Below are 18,383 nucleotides of genomic sequence, written 5' to 3'. Positions count from 1 at the left end.
CACTTCAGATAAACAAAACCCAAACCATAATGTTCCATCAAGTCACCCAACAAAATCATGTGCAGCAAGAGTTTCACCCTGGGCGGAGTGCCATTTCTCGTCTTGCTGGCACAATTCAGAAAGGCTCCACGACTTTACCTTGACAAAGGACTCCCTTCGTTGGATGAAAAACTCGCTTCCGAAGCGATTTTGTGAGTTGTCTTTGTCTTGAATGTCCCGCTGCCGGTTTTCAAACCTGAGAGGAGCAAGCACAAACGTGGAGAGTGAGTGTGGCCGCCGCGGGAGATGAAGAAGCCCTAACCTGTTAAACAAACGTCAACAGAGAAAGAGCTGTTCACAGGAGGCAAGGCGGGGGGAATGACAGGGAAGGAGTTCCTCTGATAACCTGCTATCGCAGGTGGTTTCCTGTGATACTGACAAAGAGTGAGTAGAAAGTGAAGTCACTCCAACAGCACCATTTGAAATGGCCACAAGGCACACGCGAGCTGAGTCCCCACGGCGGCCCTAACCTCTGGACGACTCGTGTTGTTGTAACACTTGGGCAGCGACAGATCACTGAGACAGCGATAGCTGGGAACCAGTCTCGTGCCTTAACTGGTATTCTAGATGACAGTGCCTGCCCACCGACCTTTAAGCCCTTCTGCCAGACCCTTCACTAGAGGAGAATAAACCTCCACTGAGAACCACTGAGGCCACTCCTTAACTAGCCTGAAAAGGCTGATGGGGAACACATACTGCCCAGCCCTTTCCCTGGAGCTGGCCGGGGTGATCCCTGACCTCTGCCTCCTGGGTGCCCTCAGCCTTGGATGCTTCTGCTACCAGTCTTGAGTCTGGCAGTCACCTAAGATCATGGCTACAGGGTGCATGAGCACCTCCTCAAAAGGCGTGTGCTGTTTTCCTAACCTGTAACCTGTGTGTCTGCTCATAACCTCTGAGGCAAAGTGGTTCTCTTAACAAAGTGTCCATGTTCAGCCCCTAGACGGTCTGCACCTGCTTAAATGAACCGGGTCTTTTCAGACACAAGAACAAAGTGGCTTCTCGTAGAGACAGGTGCACCGACCAACACGTGACACGTCCACGATTCAATCTGGGGTGGCTCTGAGATCGGCGTGCATGCCTAGCACTGCCTGGGACCGTGTCTGACAATCCCCCCAAAATGTCTGTTTGATAAAGACATCCTTGGGACAACCGGGAAATGTGAACATGGACTGGGAATTATGTGGTGCTAAGAAATCATTCTTACAGGTGAAGTTCCAGCGTGCTGGTTTATATAAAAATTAGAGGGAATTCCCTGACAGTTCAGTGGTTAGGACCCAGTGCTTTCACCACCAAGCGCCCGGGTCTGATCTCTGGTCGGGGACCTAAGATCCCATGAGCCATGCAGCACGTACCCGCCCCTACACCAAAAAATTAGAAAGTCGTTAAAGTACGCTTCCTTCTGTTATTAATCCATTACCTTCACAATAGGAGCTGAAGTGACTTATATTAAAAAATAAAATGTAATAAAGTAGAAACCACTGAAAAATAATAAAAATACAATAACGTCATGTAAGAAAATTAAGTGAAAGAGAAAGTCGCTCAGTTGTGTCCGACTTTTTGCGATCCCATGGACTGTACAGTCCGTGGAATTCTCCAGGCCAGGATACCGGAGTGGGTAGTCTTTCCCTTCAAGAAAACTAAGGAAGACTACAATTAAAACAAAAATCCTGGATTGAAGGAACTATATTTAAGCTTAAAAACTGAGCTTTTATTGGGATTCAGTCTTTTTACTTAAAGGAGCTCAAATCCCCCAACATTCAGACAAGGGAGACAGCCCGGATGACACACCCCACCGCTGGTTAACAAACTGGAAGGTGTGAGAAGAAGAGAGGGAGTTCGGGGTGTCTCTGATGGCACTGTCATGACATGCCAGGCAGACTCCAAGGGTCCACAGGCTGTTGGCAGCACACATCCTGCAAGGAAGCTGCTTCCAAACGCCTGCTGTTAAGGACGGAGCCCTGGCTCATCCTAAGGTGGTGACAGCCTGTTACAAAGCAAACTCCAGAGAGGGCACACCCCTCCGTGCACAAGCCCGGGCGGTGGCTGGGGGCTCCCAGTGTCGCTTTGCTCACCTGGCGGCTGTGATGTGGGGGCTGTGGCCTCTCGGAATCCATCTCCGGCCTGGTGTGCGCTGCCCTGGAGAGCAGACTGCTTCAGCCTCTGGTAGGCTTTCGTTTCTACAGGTGAGAAAAAGGCGCAGATAACAGGACACCCACAGGCACGAGAATGAAGTTGGACCCTTACCTTACATCACACACAGAAATCAACTCAGAAAGGATTCAAGACTTGAATGTAAGACCTAAAACTATTCAGCTCTGAGAAGAATAGGTAGGAGAAGAGCTCCAGGATTTGGCAGTGATTTCTTGGATACAGCACCAAAAGCACAGTCAACAAAATACAGACAAACAGGATACCACCCGCAGACCCTTTGGTCCTTCTCTAAGTGGGGAAGACTGCCGGGAGAAGCACACTACAGAGAGGTCCCGTGAAGGACCTGCGTGATGCAGACTTTCCCGCTGCCTCAGGTCGCAAGGCATCGTGGGTGAAGTGGAGAAAGGAGACTTAGAGTCTCAGCAGTGACACTGCAAAGCGGCCCCCGAGGCCATGCCCCCACAGGGCCACAAACTACGGGGCTGGCCATTGGCTGCATTCCTGCTCCTCCTGGTTCAGTTTAAGAGCTGAACCACGAGGCCCTTGTTACTGGTTAAAAACTACCAAAAGGAGAAAAAACATAACTTACCTACTCAGAATCACTCGAGATAAAAAATAAGCATTTAAAATGAACATCCTATTTTGTAGTAGTAAATGTTATCTAATTTTAAAAAGTACAGATCAGGGATTTTATTTTGAAAATAATAAATTCTAAGGAAACTTTTAAAAAAATAAAAACATTGCTGGGTTGTTAAATCAGTGCATACTGGAACTAGTATTCTGAAAACTTTACTAAAGGGAAACACCAGATGTGGCACATGCAGGAGGGGAAAGTAAGTGTGTGTGTGTGTGTGTGTGTGTGTGTGTGTGTAGTGTGTGTGTGTGTGTGTGTAGAAGTGGCCTGGCCCATTGTCCCAGTTGTGTGTGTGTGTAGTGTGTGTGTGTGTGTGTGTAGAAGTGGCCTGGCCCATTGTCCCAGGGCGACTTGGACAGGAGCACATCATAATACTCTGATTGATTCTAACATTCTTGTCACTTCAGAGTCCCTGCAAGGCAACATCAGGCACGGGTAAGGTGTTAACGAAGTCAAAGGTGGGGTGTCTTAATTCTGAACAGGTAAAGAATCACTGTAAACGAGATGAACATGCTGTTATGAAGATCAACCAAAGTTTTTCAGCTTTTGTGATACAAGTCCAGACTTTAATGACCATATGCTATTTCTGCATTCATTTAAACTTATTTGGGCAAGGAAAAGAAAGCAAAGATGGAAAGAATTTTTTTTAAAGAGAAAGAAAGAAAAAGGAAGAAAGAGAAGAGAGCAGCCTCTGGGTGAACAAAGGCCCCTGGTGGCTGGAGCTGGAAGTTGGGCTCGTCTGTCTACCATCTGAAGGGAATCATTTCACTCCAGAGAGCCGGCTCTTAGGTTTCTCAGAAATCAGGAACACATGTTATTTATTTTCCAGAGAGAATTTTTGTGCAAAACTTCACGTTACTCGTTGTGAGGTGATTTCAGGCTGGCGGGTGGGGTGGGGATTAAGCGTTTTGTCCGAATATGAGACGGAATGGATCTCCTCGCTCATCTGAGCCTGGGAGGGAGGGCTGGGCAGTGAGCTGCCTCGGTCCAGGGACCATCCTAGCGCCTGGAAATCAGGGGCCATGGTCACACGCCCCACACCTCCCTCGGGTGCTTGCTGCCTGTCCTACGCGGAGGACTCCAGAATCTCTCCCTGAGCTGTGTCCGCTGTCCACATGCAGCGGTTTGGAGGGAGAAAGCTAACGTCTCTCACCCATTCAGCCTGAGCCTGCCTCCTTCCTAACCCAGCTCCTCATTGGCATTTGATCCTTAGATCTCCTGGGGTCCTTCTCTGAGCAGAGACACCGGTGGCCCCTGGGACAGTTTTTATCTGGGATGTGGAGGCCCAGACCTGAGTAATATGGGGTTGGCAAAGCTAGCTGAGGGCCTCTGGGGGCATCGCCTGCCCTTACCTCTGGTGAAAGCTTCGGTTAATGGTTTCAGGGCAGAGGTAAGTTTAAATGTGAAAGGATTAGCTGCACTCACTGGAGGAGCAGACACTAACTAAAGCAGGACCAGCGCCCCCAAAGCAGCAGGAGGGGCTGGAGCAGAGCTCAGGACGCCAGTCCTTCTCCCCTCACTCTTTAGTCAGAAGAGCAGCACAAAACAGCAGACCAAGCACTGAGAGATGACCCAGAAAGGAAAAACAGGATCAAGGGTTGGTTTACAAAAAAATGACCAGGAGAGGCTGAAGGCTATGCAGCCTGTAGAAATAAGGGCCGAGGAGTTTCAGCACCCGGATCACAGGTTCTGCCGCAGACAGCGAGGATGGGGCAGGGTATATGTGCAGATTCTCAGGGGCCAGGCAGGACCACACATGTAACTCTGGCCAGACAACGGGGGAGGGAGGTTGGGTCCTGTGGCTGTGGGGCAGCAAGGGGACAGGAGAGGGTTTGCGTCCTGTCTTGGGGGGGCGGACAGCTGTCTTGTGGCCACAGCCAACAGCTGCCAGGTGAGAAAATGGGCCTAGTCTTGCCAGATTTCTGCCCTAAGAAAATTAAAATACTGCCCAGGCCACTCAGAACATACCTGCAACTCTGAAACCAGAGGGCAGGGAGAAAGTTTCTTGTGTTCACTGAATGAGGCACAAGCACCCCTAGAGACAAAGCTCAGCCATGGGACACAAGCTGGATGTCAGGGCCAGCTTTTCCCGCTGAAGGACCCAGCAGCAGGGAGGCCGCAGCAGTCCCCTGGGGATGTCGAAGGAGCTATCCGTATCAAACAAACCATATTTCAGAATCCTTGGACGCAAGAGGACAATTTTTGCTAGGGGTGCTCAAACAATCCAGACCCTCTTCTGGAAGAGCCTAGAAGACTTGGCCAGGATTTCAACATCATAAGGCAAAGCTACAGACTTGAATTTGTGGCAATCCAAGTCAAGGTTTTTCTGGAAGAAGGCAGTGAAGAATCAATCAGTTGAAGGCTGCACACTGCAGCCATGCATATTCAGTTATTAAATAAATGAGTGAGCAGACGCAGGGAAGGGAACAAAGCTGGAGGTTCCAGCTGGCCTGTTATGAATAAGGTCGGGACGAGGGTCCTTTGTACCTTTTTAAAGTGCAAAGACCTGAGACCTGAGTCTTCACCACTGCACTTACAAATTTGTAAGTCTACAAATTTGAGGACTGGGTGGCCCCTTAAGGAGTCACTTTGTAGCCTGTGACTCCCAACTCCAGAGAGATTCTCCTCCCCGTCAGTAATATCAAACTCTCAAAAAATATTGAGTAGTGCAAACAGTTAGATAAAACAACTATTTCTAAGAACACAATGATGCTCGGATGCACACAGAAATAGCATACACGCATGCACAAGCTTGCAGCTCCGAATCGCTCAGTCAGGCTTGTCTCACATACTCAGAGTTGTGCTGAGATGGGGAGTTTCAAAAGTAGAAAATATTGCAGCTTAAAATACAAAATAAGGCAAGAGGCCCAGGGAGTTAATATCTATCCCTGGCTATCAATTCCAGGCTGATGACACAACGAGATAAATATTATTTTTCCCTACTTGGTCACACAAGCTGGCTGAACCCAATCATCTATCTTCTTGCAAAGTGGTGAAGGATCCCTGAGATTGTTTTCTTTTTTCTTTTTGATATTCATTTTGTGTCCAGAAAATGGGAACCAAGAAAGAAAATGAAAATGTGCTGAATAAAGGGAGGTAGGAGAGAGATGGCGCTGAGGAAGAGAGAAAAAGCCCCAACTTCTTATCTTTCGTTCTCTTTTATATGCAAATGTACACCTGCTAAAATACTTTTAAATCTACAAATAAAAAGAAAAAGAAAATATCTGATGAACAAGTGCTTTTAACAACCCATTACAAGAGCCAGATAAACACTTGGTCCCCCAGCCTCTGAGGGGTGTCTCCAAGGCATAGGGTCATCCTGGCTTTCGAGGAAATCCCTGGTGAAGAAAGAGCTGGGTCCAGAGAGGGAATAACAAAAGGAGATGTGAATAATGCTATTAGCGCAGCGAGAAAAGCGACCTTGAACTGAGAAAGAACCGGGCATCTCTGAGCCAGGGAGCATAATTGCGATTCCTGCAGGAAGCATGCAGAAATTCTAAACTTAAATTCAAAAAATATTTTATGTCTCTGGGTTTCCCAGCGCTGTTGCTTTTCGTGAGAAAGAACCGGGCATCTCTGAGCCAGGGAGCATAATTGCGATTCCTGCAGGAAGCATGCAGAAATTCTAAACTTAAATTCAAAAAATATTTTATGTCTCTGGGTTTCCCAGCGCTGTTGCTTTTCGTGTGTTTCTGCATCCAGGCCGACTTTTCCTTCACATTGCGCTAGATGCAGCAAACCCAGCTGTTTTTCCTAAATAAGATAAAAATTGTGGGATGGAATGCTAAAATTAATTCTAAAGGTAAACATTACTACTGAAAACCCAGAAATCACTTGTCCAGTAATCTCAAATTAAAACAAGAAAATACTAGGATAAGGGTGCTTTCACAATTCTGAAAATACAGAAAACTCACCTATATTTAGAGATTTTAAAAAAAACAACAACAAACCACCACCTGTCTATGTGAATGTAAGGTACACAGGTTGGCTCCATAACCAAAACCACTTGTCATATGTAGACTGCCACGCCGCCAGTAGTCCTGGGCCAGGGCACCTCTCAACCCGAGGTTCTCTGTTCTCGCACGAGATGGCTGATGCTCAGAGAAGGGAAAAGCTCCTTCTTTCAACCAGTTGCCTGGAGATGCTTCAGAAAAGAGGTGTTTCCATCACATCCTGAATTTCTATGGGACAATTCAATGGTTACACCTGAAAATAAGTGCCAGGCTGGTAACTGACCTTTAGTGAATGTTTAAAAACCGAACTGAAACCGTTTTGCTGATGCTATTTCACACGATAATTCATAATCACAGTGCCAGCCATGTAACACTGCTCAGTCACGGGAGGTGAATTTTCAACTCTTGAGGTCATGGAATATTTAACTTTTGAGTCATTTTGATCAGGAAGTTATATCTTACTGGCATAATTAATAGTCCTTAAAAACAGTATTTTTAGTCATTTGCACTCAGTGATTTATAAGATGAGAAGAGTCGGAATGAAGACTCTTTATTATCATAATACCATGATATTATAATATCAGCATTATCATCATTTAGAGTTGGGCCAGGAGCAATCACGTAGGAGATAAACAAGAGGCGACAACGTAAACTAGGATGAAATTCCTCCCCTCCCCTGCCAGGTTGAATAGTGCTTCTCCCAAATTCATGTCCACCCAGTACCTCAGAATAGGACCTGCTCTGTGAACAGCATCTGTGCAGATGCACTTGGTGAAGTATCTCAAGATGAACTCATCCTGGATTCACTCTGGGCACTGACTCTGCTGACTGCTATCCTGCTAGAAGAGGACACAGAAGCCCAGACACAGAGACGGCAGTGACACAAGGCTGGAGGCAGAGACTGGGGTTATGCTATCACAGACCTGAGGCTGCAGCAGGCCTGGAAGGATGCTCCTGGCGCCTTCACAGGGCACTGCTGCCACTTTGATTTTGGACTTCTAGCATCCGCAGCTGTGAGAGCAAACAGGTCTGTGGTTCTCAGTCTGTGATGCTTTGTCACAGGAGCCTTTGGAAAGTCACACCCTCCCTGAGCCCTGACTGCATCGAAGCATCTAGAGCCTGACCTCCCCCTCTTTCCACTGGGGTCCCTTGCATAAAAGAAGTGTGGTTCACAGGATAACCTACAAGGAGGGTTCAGCTCTGAGGCTCCCTACTCCATGATTCTCAGGCTTAGGGAGTTGCCTGGTGTGTTACATACACAGACTGACGCCTGGGCTCACACCTGGAGGTCCTGGGGTACCCAGTTCAGGATGTGGCTGGTGCACGGGTCGGTTTTAAAGGGCCACGTGGGATTCTGCTGGGCAGCCTCTGAGCAGAATTTCTTAGGCACTTCTGAGTTCATTCTTGGGAACATATCCGCTTAGGAGCTCTACCGGAAGGTGCCCTCCATTCCTCCACAGCCACAGTAAACAGGTGCTGCAGCATGCAGCATCCGGAGTGAGGAGTTCTCTGCTTTCATGAGCAGCAGGTCCCAGGGTGAAGCCATGGTAGCCTGATTCCTACCACAGACATGGGGCCACCTGGGCAGGGCCAGGGCCAACCCAGCAGCAGACTGCTTTCCTGGCTGCCCCGGGCACGGCATCCGGACCTGACTGGGCATCTCCAGAACAGAACAGGTGTGGTGCAGACTCAAGAGAGACCCCGGAGTGCAAGCGCTTTGCCATTCGCCTTCGCAGTCCTGTCGTCACTGCAGTTTTCTCTCCCAGGAGAGATCCAGTTTCCTGTGACGATGTGGCCATCGTCCATTCCCAGCCTTCTCCCACTCTGTGGTAAAGCTCGAGCAATGTTTGGGGAAGCCCTGCCCAGAGTCTGACAGCACCCTTCAAACCTAGGCTGACCTCCCACAGAGCTTCTAAACGGATGGACCACAGTCTGACCTGGAATATTTCAGCTTGCCAAAGAATATCAGTGAGAAATGGCACAGTCAGGCAACCACTTTCAACACAGCTTGACCAAGAGAATTGGTGTCAAAACAATGAGAGGCTGAATGGACATTCTTAGAGGCTTAATCCTCTTGAGATAAAAGCTGAGAGCCCTTTTCACATGGAGCTTAAGGAGATGAGTTTTGCCAGGATGGGCACGTGGGTGGGAAAAGTACTGGTGGAGTGACTGATGGAAAGAGACGGTGTGATGGCCTGAATCAACAAGCGCTTAAGGGAATTCCTTTACACTCTCATTTTCATTCATTTGTTTGACAAAATGAGTGTCCACTGTGTCCCAGATATTGTGTCAGGGGCTCTGTTTTCTCTGACACTTAGCATAAGCTGCATCATTTACTACATTAAATGTCACCAAATTCTCAAGGTAAATTGAGTATAAATACCAATAAAATTACCAATGGGGGAAACTTCCCTTTGGGGGTGTGAGTGGTTCAGAGGAAGACTTTCTTAATCTAGACAAGCATGGCTTCAATCCTGGCCTAAGTGCTCCGGGGAGATACTGACCTGGTGGTCCTGTACCTCTTGTGATCTCAGGCTCACCTAGGGGTACAGGCTCACCCCACTTTACAAGGGCCACCCCTGGACTCTCTGCACTCAGAAATCCTTGCAAGTTGCCCACCTCTCCAGGCTTTCTTCTTCATCGCTCTCAAGAGCATCCTTTCAGGGCTCATCTTTTGTTAAGTTACAAGCTGGTATTTAACTGATCCAGATGCCCTGAGGCAGGTGCCTCTCATACAACAAGAGAGGCTGGCTGGTGGGATGGAAGGACTTTGGGGCTTAAATACTGAAGTTTGAGTGTGATTCAAGACCTGACACTCTAGCTATGTGGCCCTGAAAAGGGCTCTCAATCTTTCCAAGTTTGCTGGGCCATCTGGAGAACTGTCTGTGTTCCTGCAGGGTTGCTATGACGGTTAGAGATGTTGGAGGCTTAGGAGGGTGAGGACCCAGTCTCTGGCTGTCTCTGGCCATCCCTGGATTCAGCTGAAGTAGAGGTGTGACATATATGCCGATTATATACTATTCTTGTATACAGAAACCCACACAGTCATAGATAATCCCCTTAACCTTTGATTTCGACCTAGAATCTTTAAGGTGAACAACTAGACTAATAAAAGGGTGGACTGTGTTAGCAAACAGATCAAAGGTTCGCTCTTGCTCGTGGTTCAAGGATGGATGTCTCTTCCAAGTCCTCAGCAGGTGCCTGTGCTGTGCGAGCAGCCGAGGGTCTGTGTTCTCTGGGTGCAGCTCTGCACCAGCTCCTAGCTCCCCAGGGGAGCTCCACCACGAGGCACCCACCACATACCATACGGGGACATGGGGACCTCGCCAGAGAGGTCGCCGGGAGCCCTTGCAGCTGCCGTTTGGGCCTCTTCTTGGAGGGTTTCTTCATGAATATGAGAAGTTCCCAAAGTCCGTGAAGTTCTCTTCAAGATTCCTTTCTGATGAGGTAATGTCCTTTGGATTCAAATCTTCATTTGCCTTCTGATGTGGAAACTTCTGGCAGAAATGGATTCAGTGGGAGATGCTGTCCATGAGGACCCGTGGCAGCGCAGGGCTGGGCGGTCACAAGTAGCTACCATATCTCCAGGAAAGCGAGCTGCTGTCAGGCTCCCAGGCTGGAGGTGCCCGGCATCCCTCTGGGACCATCTCAGGGTTACTCCTTCTGGGACCATCTCAGGGTTACTCCCTCTGTGGCACTGCCCCAGCCCTCCCACTTCTCCCCTCTGGGTTTCACGTGTGAGATTCCTTTTAACTAGAGGTACAGGGATGAAAATGCTACGGCCAGTGGGGCCGGTGCGGAAGACCAACATAAGATGCACACAAAGATCATCGACGTAAACCACAGCTGACGTGGGCTGCGTGTCCAGTAAAGGCTTAGCGCCTTCACGCTCCTGACCTCATCTTACACATCATCTGGCTGGGCAAGAGGTCTGCTTTCCCAGGTCAGAGGCTCAGAGGGTGAAGAAACAGAGCAGGAAGTAAAGAGCTGGCTGACAGCAATGGCTGATGCCAAAGACTATCACATTTTCTTAACCCTCCGAGGGCAGCCTTGAAAATGTTCCTTTTCTTTGGAATATTCTAGAAGGACTGCAGCCTGTACAGATGGGGAAGCCTCAACAGAACTATTACAAAAGGGGAGGCTTCTGTCTTAATTCATACACCTGCCTTACTTTGTTGCTGCTCAGTCTGACTCTTTGTGACTCCGTGGATTGCAGCACGCCAGGCCTCCCTGTCCCTCACTATCTCCCAGAGTTTGCCCAAGTTCATGTCCATTGTGCTGGTAATGTCATCTAACCATCTCAACCACTGTCAGCCCCTTCTCCTTTTGCCTTCAATCTTTCCAAGCACTAGGGTCTTTTTCAGTGAGTTGGCTCTTTGCATCAGGTGGCCAAAGTACTGGAGCTTCAGCTTCACTATCAGTCCTTCCAATGCCTTACTTTACCAAAGGCCAAATCTCCAAATAATCATGGCAAGACACAAACATTAATGAAGAGATCAAGATCAAGAACTCAGAGATCAAAGTAGCTGTAACGATAGATACAATCACAGCAGAGCAGAGCTGAGGTGCCCAAGGCCTCCGGCAGGCATGTGAGGGGAGGTGCCGAGGAGGGGGGTGTGGTTGCTGGGGCAGAACCACAAGGTCCCCACTAAGAAGATGCTTCAGACAGCTTTTTCACATTTTCCAGGTTATTTTATGTCTACTTCTTTGGCCTATAATAGGCACAAAGCTTTTTTTTTTTTTTTTTTAGCTGCCAACTACTGACAGATCAATGACAGATTGTTGGAGTTATAATTTAATTAAAAAAAAATCTTCATGGCAAATAACCTACTTTGAGGCACATCACACCTCTTCTTGCGTGAAGAGAAGAAAGATTTGAAACACTGATACTTAACTATCTCCTCTCTTATTAGGAAATTCTGAGATATACAGAGGACACACTGGAAGTTCCAGGGGTGGGGGTGAGTGACACGGGTGATGGGGTGAAAGGGCGAAGACTTCTGGTTATAAAATCAATAAGTCCCGGGGATCGAATGCACAGTGAGGTGACTATAGTTAACGCCTCAGGACTGTGTACCTAAACACTGCTGAGAGAGGAAACCTTAAAAGTTCTAGTAAAAGAAAGAAAACCTGTAACTGCATGTGGTGACGGACACTAGTGAGGCTGACTCTGCCCAACATCCTGCAGTGTCTACGCACAGTGACTCATCACGCTGCACACCTGACACGGTATGTCGTGCGCCAGCTCGCCCTCAGTTAAAGAGTCCTCTGGGGAAATCACACCTGTACTAATGCGGGGATACCGACTCATCACAAGGGGCGTCTGCAAAGAGTGCTGAGCAAACAGGGATCGACAGGAGACAAGGGGACTTCCTGGTTCCCCAACAGGAACTTGTGATTCGAACTGAAGCAAATTCAGAGGTCGTTAGATATCCTGCACTCAAAGGCAGATACTGACCTTCTGGATGTCTGTAGTTTGGGAACATCTACACTTTTATTAATTCTACTAATAAAAAAACAAACAGGGAACTCTATCAGAGTTTTCTTAAAATGAAGAATAAAAATCCAATAAACATATCACTGGGAAAACATTTCAAGGAAAAGAAAACCTCTGTATTTTGGAGTGAAATATTATCTGATGCAGAACATATACAATAACTGCTCCACTATAAACTCCTTTTTCAAAATCGGAGTTCATTGCAGACACATGGGTTCAGAATTCATCATCAGACCATGAATCGTACTGCCATAAAAGAAACTGTTCTCTTTGCTGATAAACAACAAAACTAACTCATATGCAGATGCATGCCTCAGTACCTCGGTGCAATGGTGTATTTACTTGTATAAATATTTAAAGTCAGACCTTTGAATTTATAATGAAGTAGCACACCACTTTACAAAATAAGGTACTAGTAAATTTAGATGTATGACAAACAGAATTCTGATCAGAATACTAATTGCTGCTGTTGATATTCTGAAACTAAAAAAAGTAATGACATTCAGATTTCATCTAAATAAGCCGAATACGTGCAGAAACCTTAACAGATCTTAAGGAAACCTTACTGCTAAAAGTTGTAATTGATCAGATGGGCTTTGTAACTGAGACACAAGTAGCTTCCTGTCTGGCACTTTTTTTCCTGCTTTTTTAAAAAAAATAATGATATAGTCAATTATTACAGGAAAGAATAGAGGAAATCAGACACATCTGTAGTTGGCCATATAATGACTGGTGTCCCCATGGGGACTGGCCTTTACACACAGAGGCAGGCACTGAAAGGCTCATGGGGGTGGGACGCTCGCAAGTATAAATGTGCAACAATTCTGAAGGACTCAGCAGACCTGAGTATTTTCCACCTCCGTTTGTATTAACCTAAGCTCACCACACTCGCAGGTTGGAGCTCCTGCTCCAGCACATGGTCACTGAATCTGCCTGCTCTTGGAGGAGTCCGCAAACACTAACCTAAACTGTTCTGGTTACAGAAGAAAGTAGAATCCCAGGTCCTCAGGCAGCCGTGAACTTACCTGTGATGGGCATGCTCGCTGCCACACTTTCTTCTGTGCTCTCTTCTCTGCTCTTGTCTTCTAAAAATGGAACAAGTGATAATAACAATGTATTTCAAGGTTATACTGATGGACTGGCCTTTGTTTGGTTTTTTAGTTGCCATTCCTTTTAACTGCACTGCTCCTTACCTTCTCTTTTTGGTTAGTTTGTTTCTTGTCTGAAATACACTGTACCTAGAAGAAAGCCTATTCAAAAGCTAAGGTGTCTCTAATCTGCTTTCATAAAAATAGTTTAGCCTGACATTGATCATATTTGGGTGGGGCTTGCTTAACATACGTGGGCCTCAGGTCTAGCACATGGACTTCTGACCTCATCCCGGGCAGCTCACGTCCCGGACAGCTGACAGTGGTTTCCTGGCACATCTTACCAGTAACACTAAAATAATCACCATTTCTAGAGACTAAAAATTGGTAATAAAATTTGGGGGGGGGGTCATAAATTCATTGATTCTTAATCATTTGTTTAGACTTGTATAAGGCTGTATTATAATTTAAAAGAATATTAATTATGAGTAAATTCTATTAAGTGATATAAAAAACTTCACAGTACTTCATGGAATTCATTTTAATGGAATCATCTCCATCTTTGTGGGATGATCAAAAAAGTACCTAGTGTCAGCTGTTAATTCTGTTAATAACTCATAGCTTTATAAAAACTAATTTTATTGGAAATTCAGCAGAGCTGAAGACCTACAATTATGTTTCCCATTCTTCTCAGACTTCAGGTGTTTTCCTGAAGTGGAAGGTGGTATAAAACGAGTAATGTATCACGCATGCTGAATCACAGGCATTGCTTAGCAGCTTTATTTTATGGGCACACTTTGAGAAAGAGGGGGGCACACTGATTCTGAATGCAGCTCTGCTGTGGACAAACCCTTAACAATAGCTACCTTGTTCCACTGTAGTAACGCCTTTGGGCCACAGAATGGGTTTTTCATTCCTTATTCCACTTTCGTCACTAGGAGTAGATGGCAAACTGCAGGATGACTTGCTGCTGTGAACAGCCGACCTGTTGTCATGCTCTTCTACGAGATCTTTTTTCAATAACGCGGTTGGCTATAGGGTTTAAAAGAAAGCACAAAAAATTAAACTGTGGTCACACTCCGCTTGGTCTCAGAGATCAGCCTTCAAATATTATTTTACATCAAGCTTTACTTGAGATTTGTCGCCTGACATTTAACCTACATGAAAATGTCTTCAAGATAAAGTAACACTAGGCTATTTTCCAGCATAATTTAATTCTTCACGATAATTTATACTCACAAGGAGATGTTTTCTGTGGACTGTAGTGTGGTGTCTTTTTACTTGGGAAGGATGTGTGTGAGTCGTGACTAACTCTGTTAAACCCAGGTGGTACATCCCAGATCCATTCTCATGGCCTGAATTCTGTCTTTCAGGCATGTGAGACAGAGTTGGTTTGGATTGAGGAGATTTGGAAAAATGTGACCTTACAGTATTCTCATTCTTCAAATGACCCCCAAACTTTCCCCAAAAGGAGGATTGTGGAAGGACTTGGGGGCTGAGGAGGGTACACTGAAGCAAAGAGAGACCTGACCTCTCTGGAAACGATAACCTTCAGTCAAGGGTATGGACACTGCACTTTGCCTCCAAGTTGGCCAAGGAGCTCAGGAAACTCAGCGGCCACACAGCCTGTCTGCTTCCTCCAGGCACGGAACGGGCTTACCTGTGTCACCCCAAGTGTCCCGGGCAGGGAGGTGGGTGGAGATCTGATCACAGCCAATGTGAGATGTAGAGAAAATGTGGCAATTTATAGGATAGGTTAACACCTGTGACACTTCACGTCTGGGTCAGCATTCCCTCAAGAATTAAAAATACACTGGTGACCAGAGCTGAACAACCAACACAATGTCACCGTCTGGCTGCCAAGGCACGTGTCTCTCTCTCCTCCATTTGGAGTGGAAGACTGCTTAGCAGTGCCGGCCTCTCCCTGGGACATGATGGCAGCAGTAAACCTACTGTGTGGGGAATGGACCTGAGGCCCTGCAAGTGGATGTCAAGGGGGAGCTGGGCACAGTCTCTCCGGCCATCTTCTATCCAATCGCCAAGTGGTAACAATGTTAGTGTCAGGTGAACACAGGGGAAGATTCTACTCTTTGCTTGTCATCGTGAAAGGATATGAAGCTTTGACAGGGAGAATCACTGAGGCGGAACCTCAACGACTGCCTGGTGAGTTTGGCCAAGGCCACTGTTATTGGCCTGGACATCCCAGCAAGGTGCTTGCCTTTGGCTTTCCCCTCATTTTGAGATCTCCACCCATCCTGATCTAATTGAATCTGCTCCTGTAGAGAGCAGAAGCCTCCTCTGTGCACCCAATAATCCTGGCTATATGGAAAGCATTTCAGAAGATGAATGAAAAGAATTGGCCTAGTCTCTGTAGTTAAAGCTCTAATTTCCTTTTCCTGATATTAAAAATAATCCAAACATTCTGACAGGGCCTCAAATATGTATTTCTTATTTGTATTATCATGAGACTTACCTGGTGGCTCAGACGGTAAAGCATCTGCCTACAATGCAGGAGACCTGGGTTCAATCCCTGGGTTGGGAAGATCCCCTGGAGAAGGAAATGGCTACCCACTCCAGTACTCTTGACTGGAAGATCCCATGGACAGAGGAGCCTGGTAGGTTACAGTCCATGGAGTCGTAAAGAGTCAGACACGACTGAGCGACTTCACCTAGAGCACCTTTGTATTATCTCATACAATAGCTATAAGTGATAATTTCTTAGCGTGACTTCACAATAGCCACTGTCTGAACCCATGGTTTAAGAATAAAGTTGTTAGAAGCCTGTTGAGGGTTCCTACACTTTCTACTGTGCAATGTGCAAACAGAGGAGACTGTCCTGGATGGTCAGTGACTCAGACAACTTAACTTCTCACTAGTCCCTGGTGATGACACATAAGCTATCTGTTTTACACGTCCCTTTCCTACACAACTTCTTCTGCTCCACCTGGGCTCCACCTGGGCTTCAAAAGAACACAGACTAAAGTATTACAGCTACAAACATCTTTCTAACAACCCCTTGTAAGCTTGGTGAGAGGACCACCAATGCCATCATCTCTACCTGGAGCCCTTTTAAAAATTTTTACCATGGTAAGTGTTGGGCACTCTACAGGTTTCATTTATTTTGTATATTTTATCCCATTTTTGTTACTACTTAATACTCATATCTCTGGGATTTCTCTTAGCTTTTTGATAGGAACACTTAAAGATAATTCTAGAGGTAACTCTTCAGAGATAACTACTTTATATCTATATGGGTTTTGATGGATGGTCAAATCACAGCATGAGAATGGTTGATCTGACTCTGCTGGACCATGAGGCCAACAGAGAGGGCAGATCTGCCCAGTGGGTCATCTGCAGAGGAATTCACAAGATAAGGCCCTCACAGGCATGGAATCATGCCAAGTTGGGACAGAAACAAAAGTCAGCCTCAGCTAAGGATGGGTCAGAAGGTCCATTCAAAGATCAGTCAAAAACAACTTATGCAGAATCAGGAAGAACACCTGTGATACCTACTCAAGATGTTTGCAGATCTTTGAAAGGGTGCATTTCTAAGAAGGCCCCAGATGGAAGGAGTTTGCAGAGTGACGCTGACAACATGCACCCACACCCACAAAGGAACCAAAGCCCAGATGAGACTGAGCAAGCTGCCACGCATGTGCCACCTGGGACTGAAGGGCTCTGCAAAGCGGGACCTTCTATCTGAAAAATTCAACAAAGATGGACCTTTTGATGGTGCTTATGAATGGCCCGTGCTTGGGTTCCATCTGATCCATTAAGCAATAAAGGCTTTTTCTCCTCTCATACATTTGGAGCCAGTCTGGGACAGTGAGGAGGAGTGGGATGGGGGGCTGGAGACTGTCTCATGGTTTTCAGCACTCTGCAGCCTAAGTCAATACCAACAAACTAGCTCCACACTGTTCTAACCTTCCCAGGAGCCAGGAGAAAGCACTTAGAAATTCAATACCAAAGTATACACTATCTGCAGGATGAGTGAGGAAGACATCTCCATATTTCAGATCTCATGGAACATAAACCATCCTATGAATTACATTCAGCAGGACACCTAGAGTTAATTGCCTCAATTTCTCTAGGATTTTCTCAAAGTTCAGTTTAAATGCAGATCTTTCTAAGTCTAAAACCCTAAGAGTCACCTAGGCTAACTCTAAATTTATATCTCCAAACTCAGCAATTGTGATATTCAAATGCAGAAATCGATAAATGAAGATATTAATGGAAGAGGCTTGTATCCAAACACCATTAAGAAAAGTGAAAGATGAAAATGAAACTGCTCAAACTATTATAGCAAACAGCAAAAATTTATATAGGGAGTTCTCAAAAGTCAGTAAGAAAAAATATGACTAACCTGATAGAAAAATGAACAAAGAATGTGAACTGGCAAATTATAAAAGAAGAAATACAAAAGGCTAACAAATAGGGAGGGGAAAGAGTCTGATCTCAGTTGTAATATAAAGGTCAGTTCAGTTCAGTCGCTCAGTTGTGTCCAACTCTTTGTGACCTCATGGACTACAGCACGCCAGGCCTCCCTGTCCATCACCAACTCCCAGAGTTTACTCAAACTCATGTCCATTGAGTCAGTGATGCCATCCAACCATGTCATCCCCATCTCCTCCCACCATCAATCTTTCCCAGCATCAGGGTCTTTTCTAAGGAGTCAGTTCTTTGCATCAGGTAAGCAAAGTATTGGAGTTTCAGCTTCAGCATCAGTCCTTCCAATGAATATTCAGGACTGATTTCCTTTAGGATGGACTGGTTGGATCTCCTTGCAGTCCAAGGGACTCTCAAGAGTCTTCTCCAATATCCCAGTTCAAAAGCATCAATTCTTTGGCACTCAGCTTTCTTGGTCCAACTCTCACATCCATACATGACTACGGGAAAAACCATAGCTTGACTAGATGGACCTGTGTTGGCAAAGTAATGTGTCTGCTTTTTAATATGCTGTCTAGGTTGGTCATAGCTTTTCTTTCAAGGAGCAAGTGTCTTTTAACTTCAAGGCTGCAGTC

The 18,383-nt window shown here is 46.1% G+C and overlaps 1 protein-coding gene across 2 annotated transcripts in view; it reads right to left on the bottom strand.

Annotated features, from left to right (window-relative positions):
• The window catches only part of KIZ (kizuna centrosomal protein), an 87,909-nt gene that overhangs the window by 10,539 nt on the left and 58,987 nt on the right, over nucleotides 1–18,383 (bottom strand). For both annotated transcript variants that reach the window (XM_052651020.1, XM_052651021.1), the window contains 4 exons: nucleotides 14,229–14,394; nucleotides 13,300–13,359; nucleotides 2,112–2,216; nucleotides 139–235 (listed from right to left, as the gene is read on the bottom strand). In XM_052651020.1, coding sequence (XP_052506980.1) covers nucleotides 139–235; nucleotides 2,112–2,216; nucleotides 13,300–13,359; nucleotides 14,229–14,394 — 428 coding nt within the window. The remainder of the gene's footprint in view (nucleotides 1–138; nucleotides 236–2,111; nucleotides 2,217–13,299; nucleotides 13,360–14,228; nucleotides 14,395–18,383) is intronic.

This window comes from Budorcas taxicolor, chromosome 13 (assembly GCF_023091745.1).
Source record: "Budorcas taxicolor isolate Tak-1 chromosome 13, Takin1.1, whole genome shotgun sequence".
Classification (NCBI taxonomy): Eukaryota; Metazoa; Chordata; class Mammalia; order Artiodactyla; family Bovidae; genus Budorcas; species Budorcas taxicolor.
The sequence above is the reverse complement of the archived record's forward strand: the minus strand, read 5'-3'. Positions and strand labels throughout refer to the sequence as shown.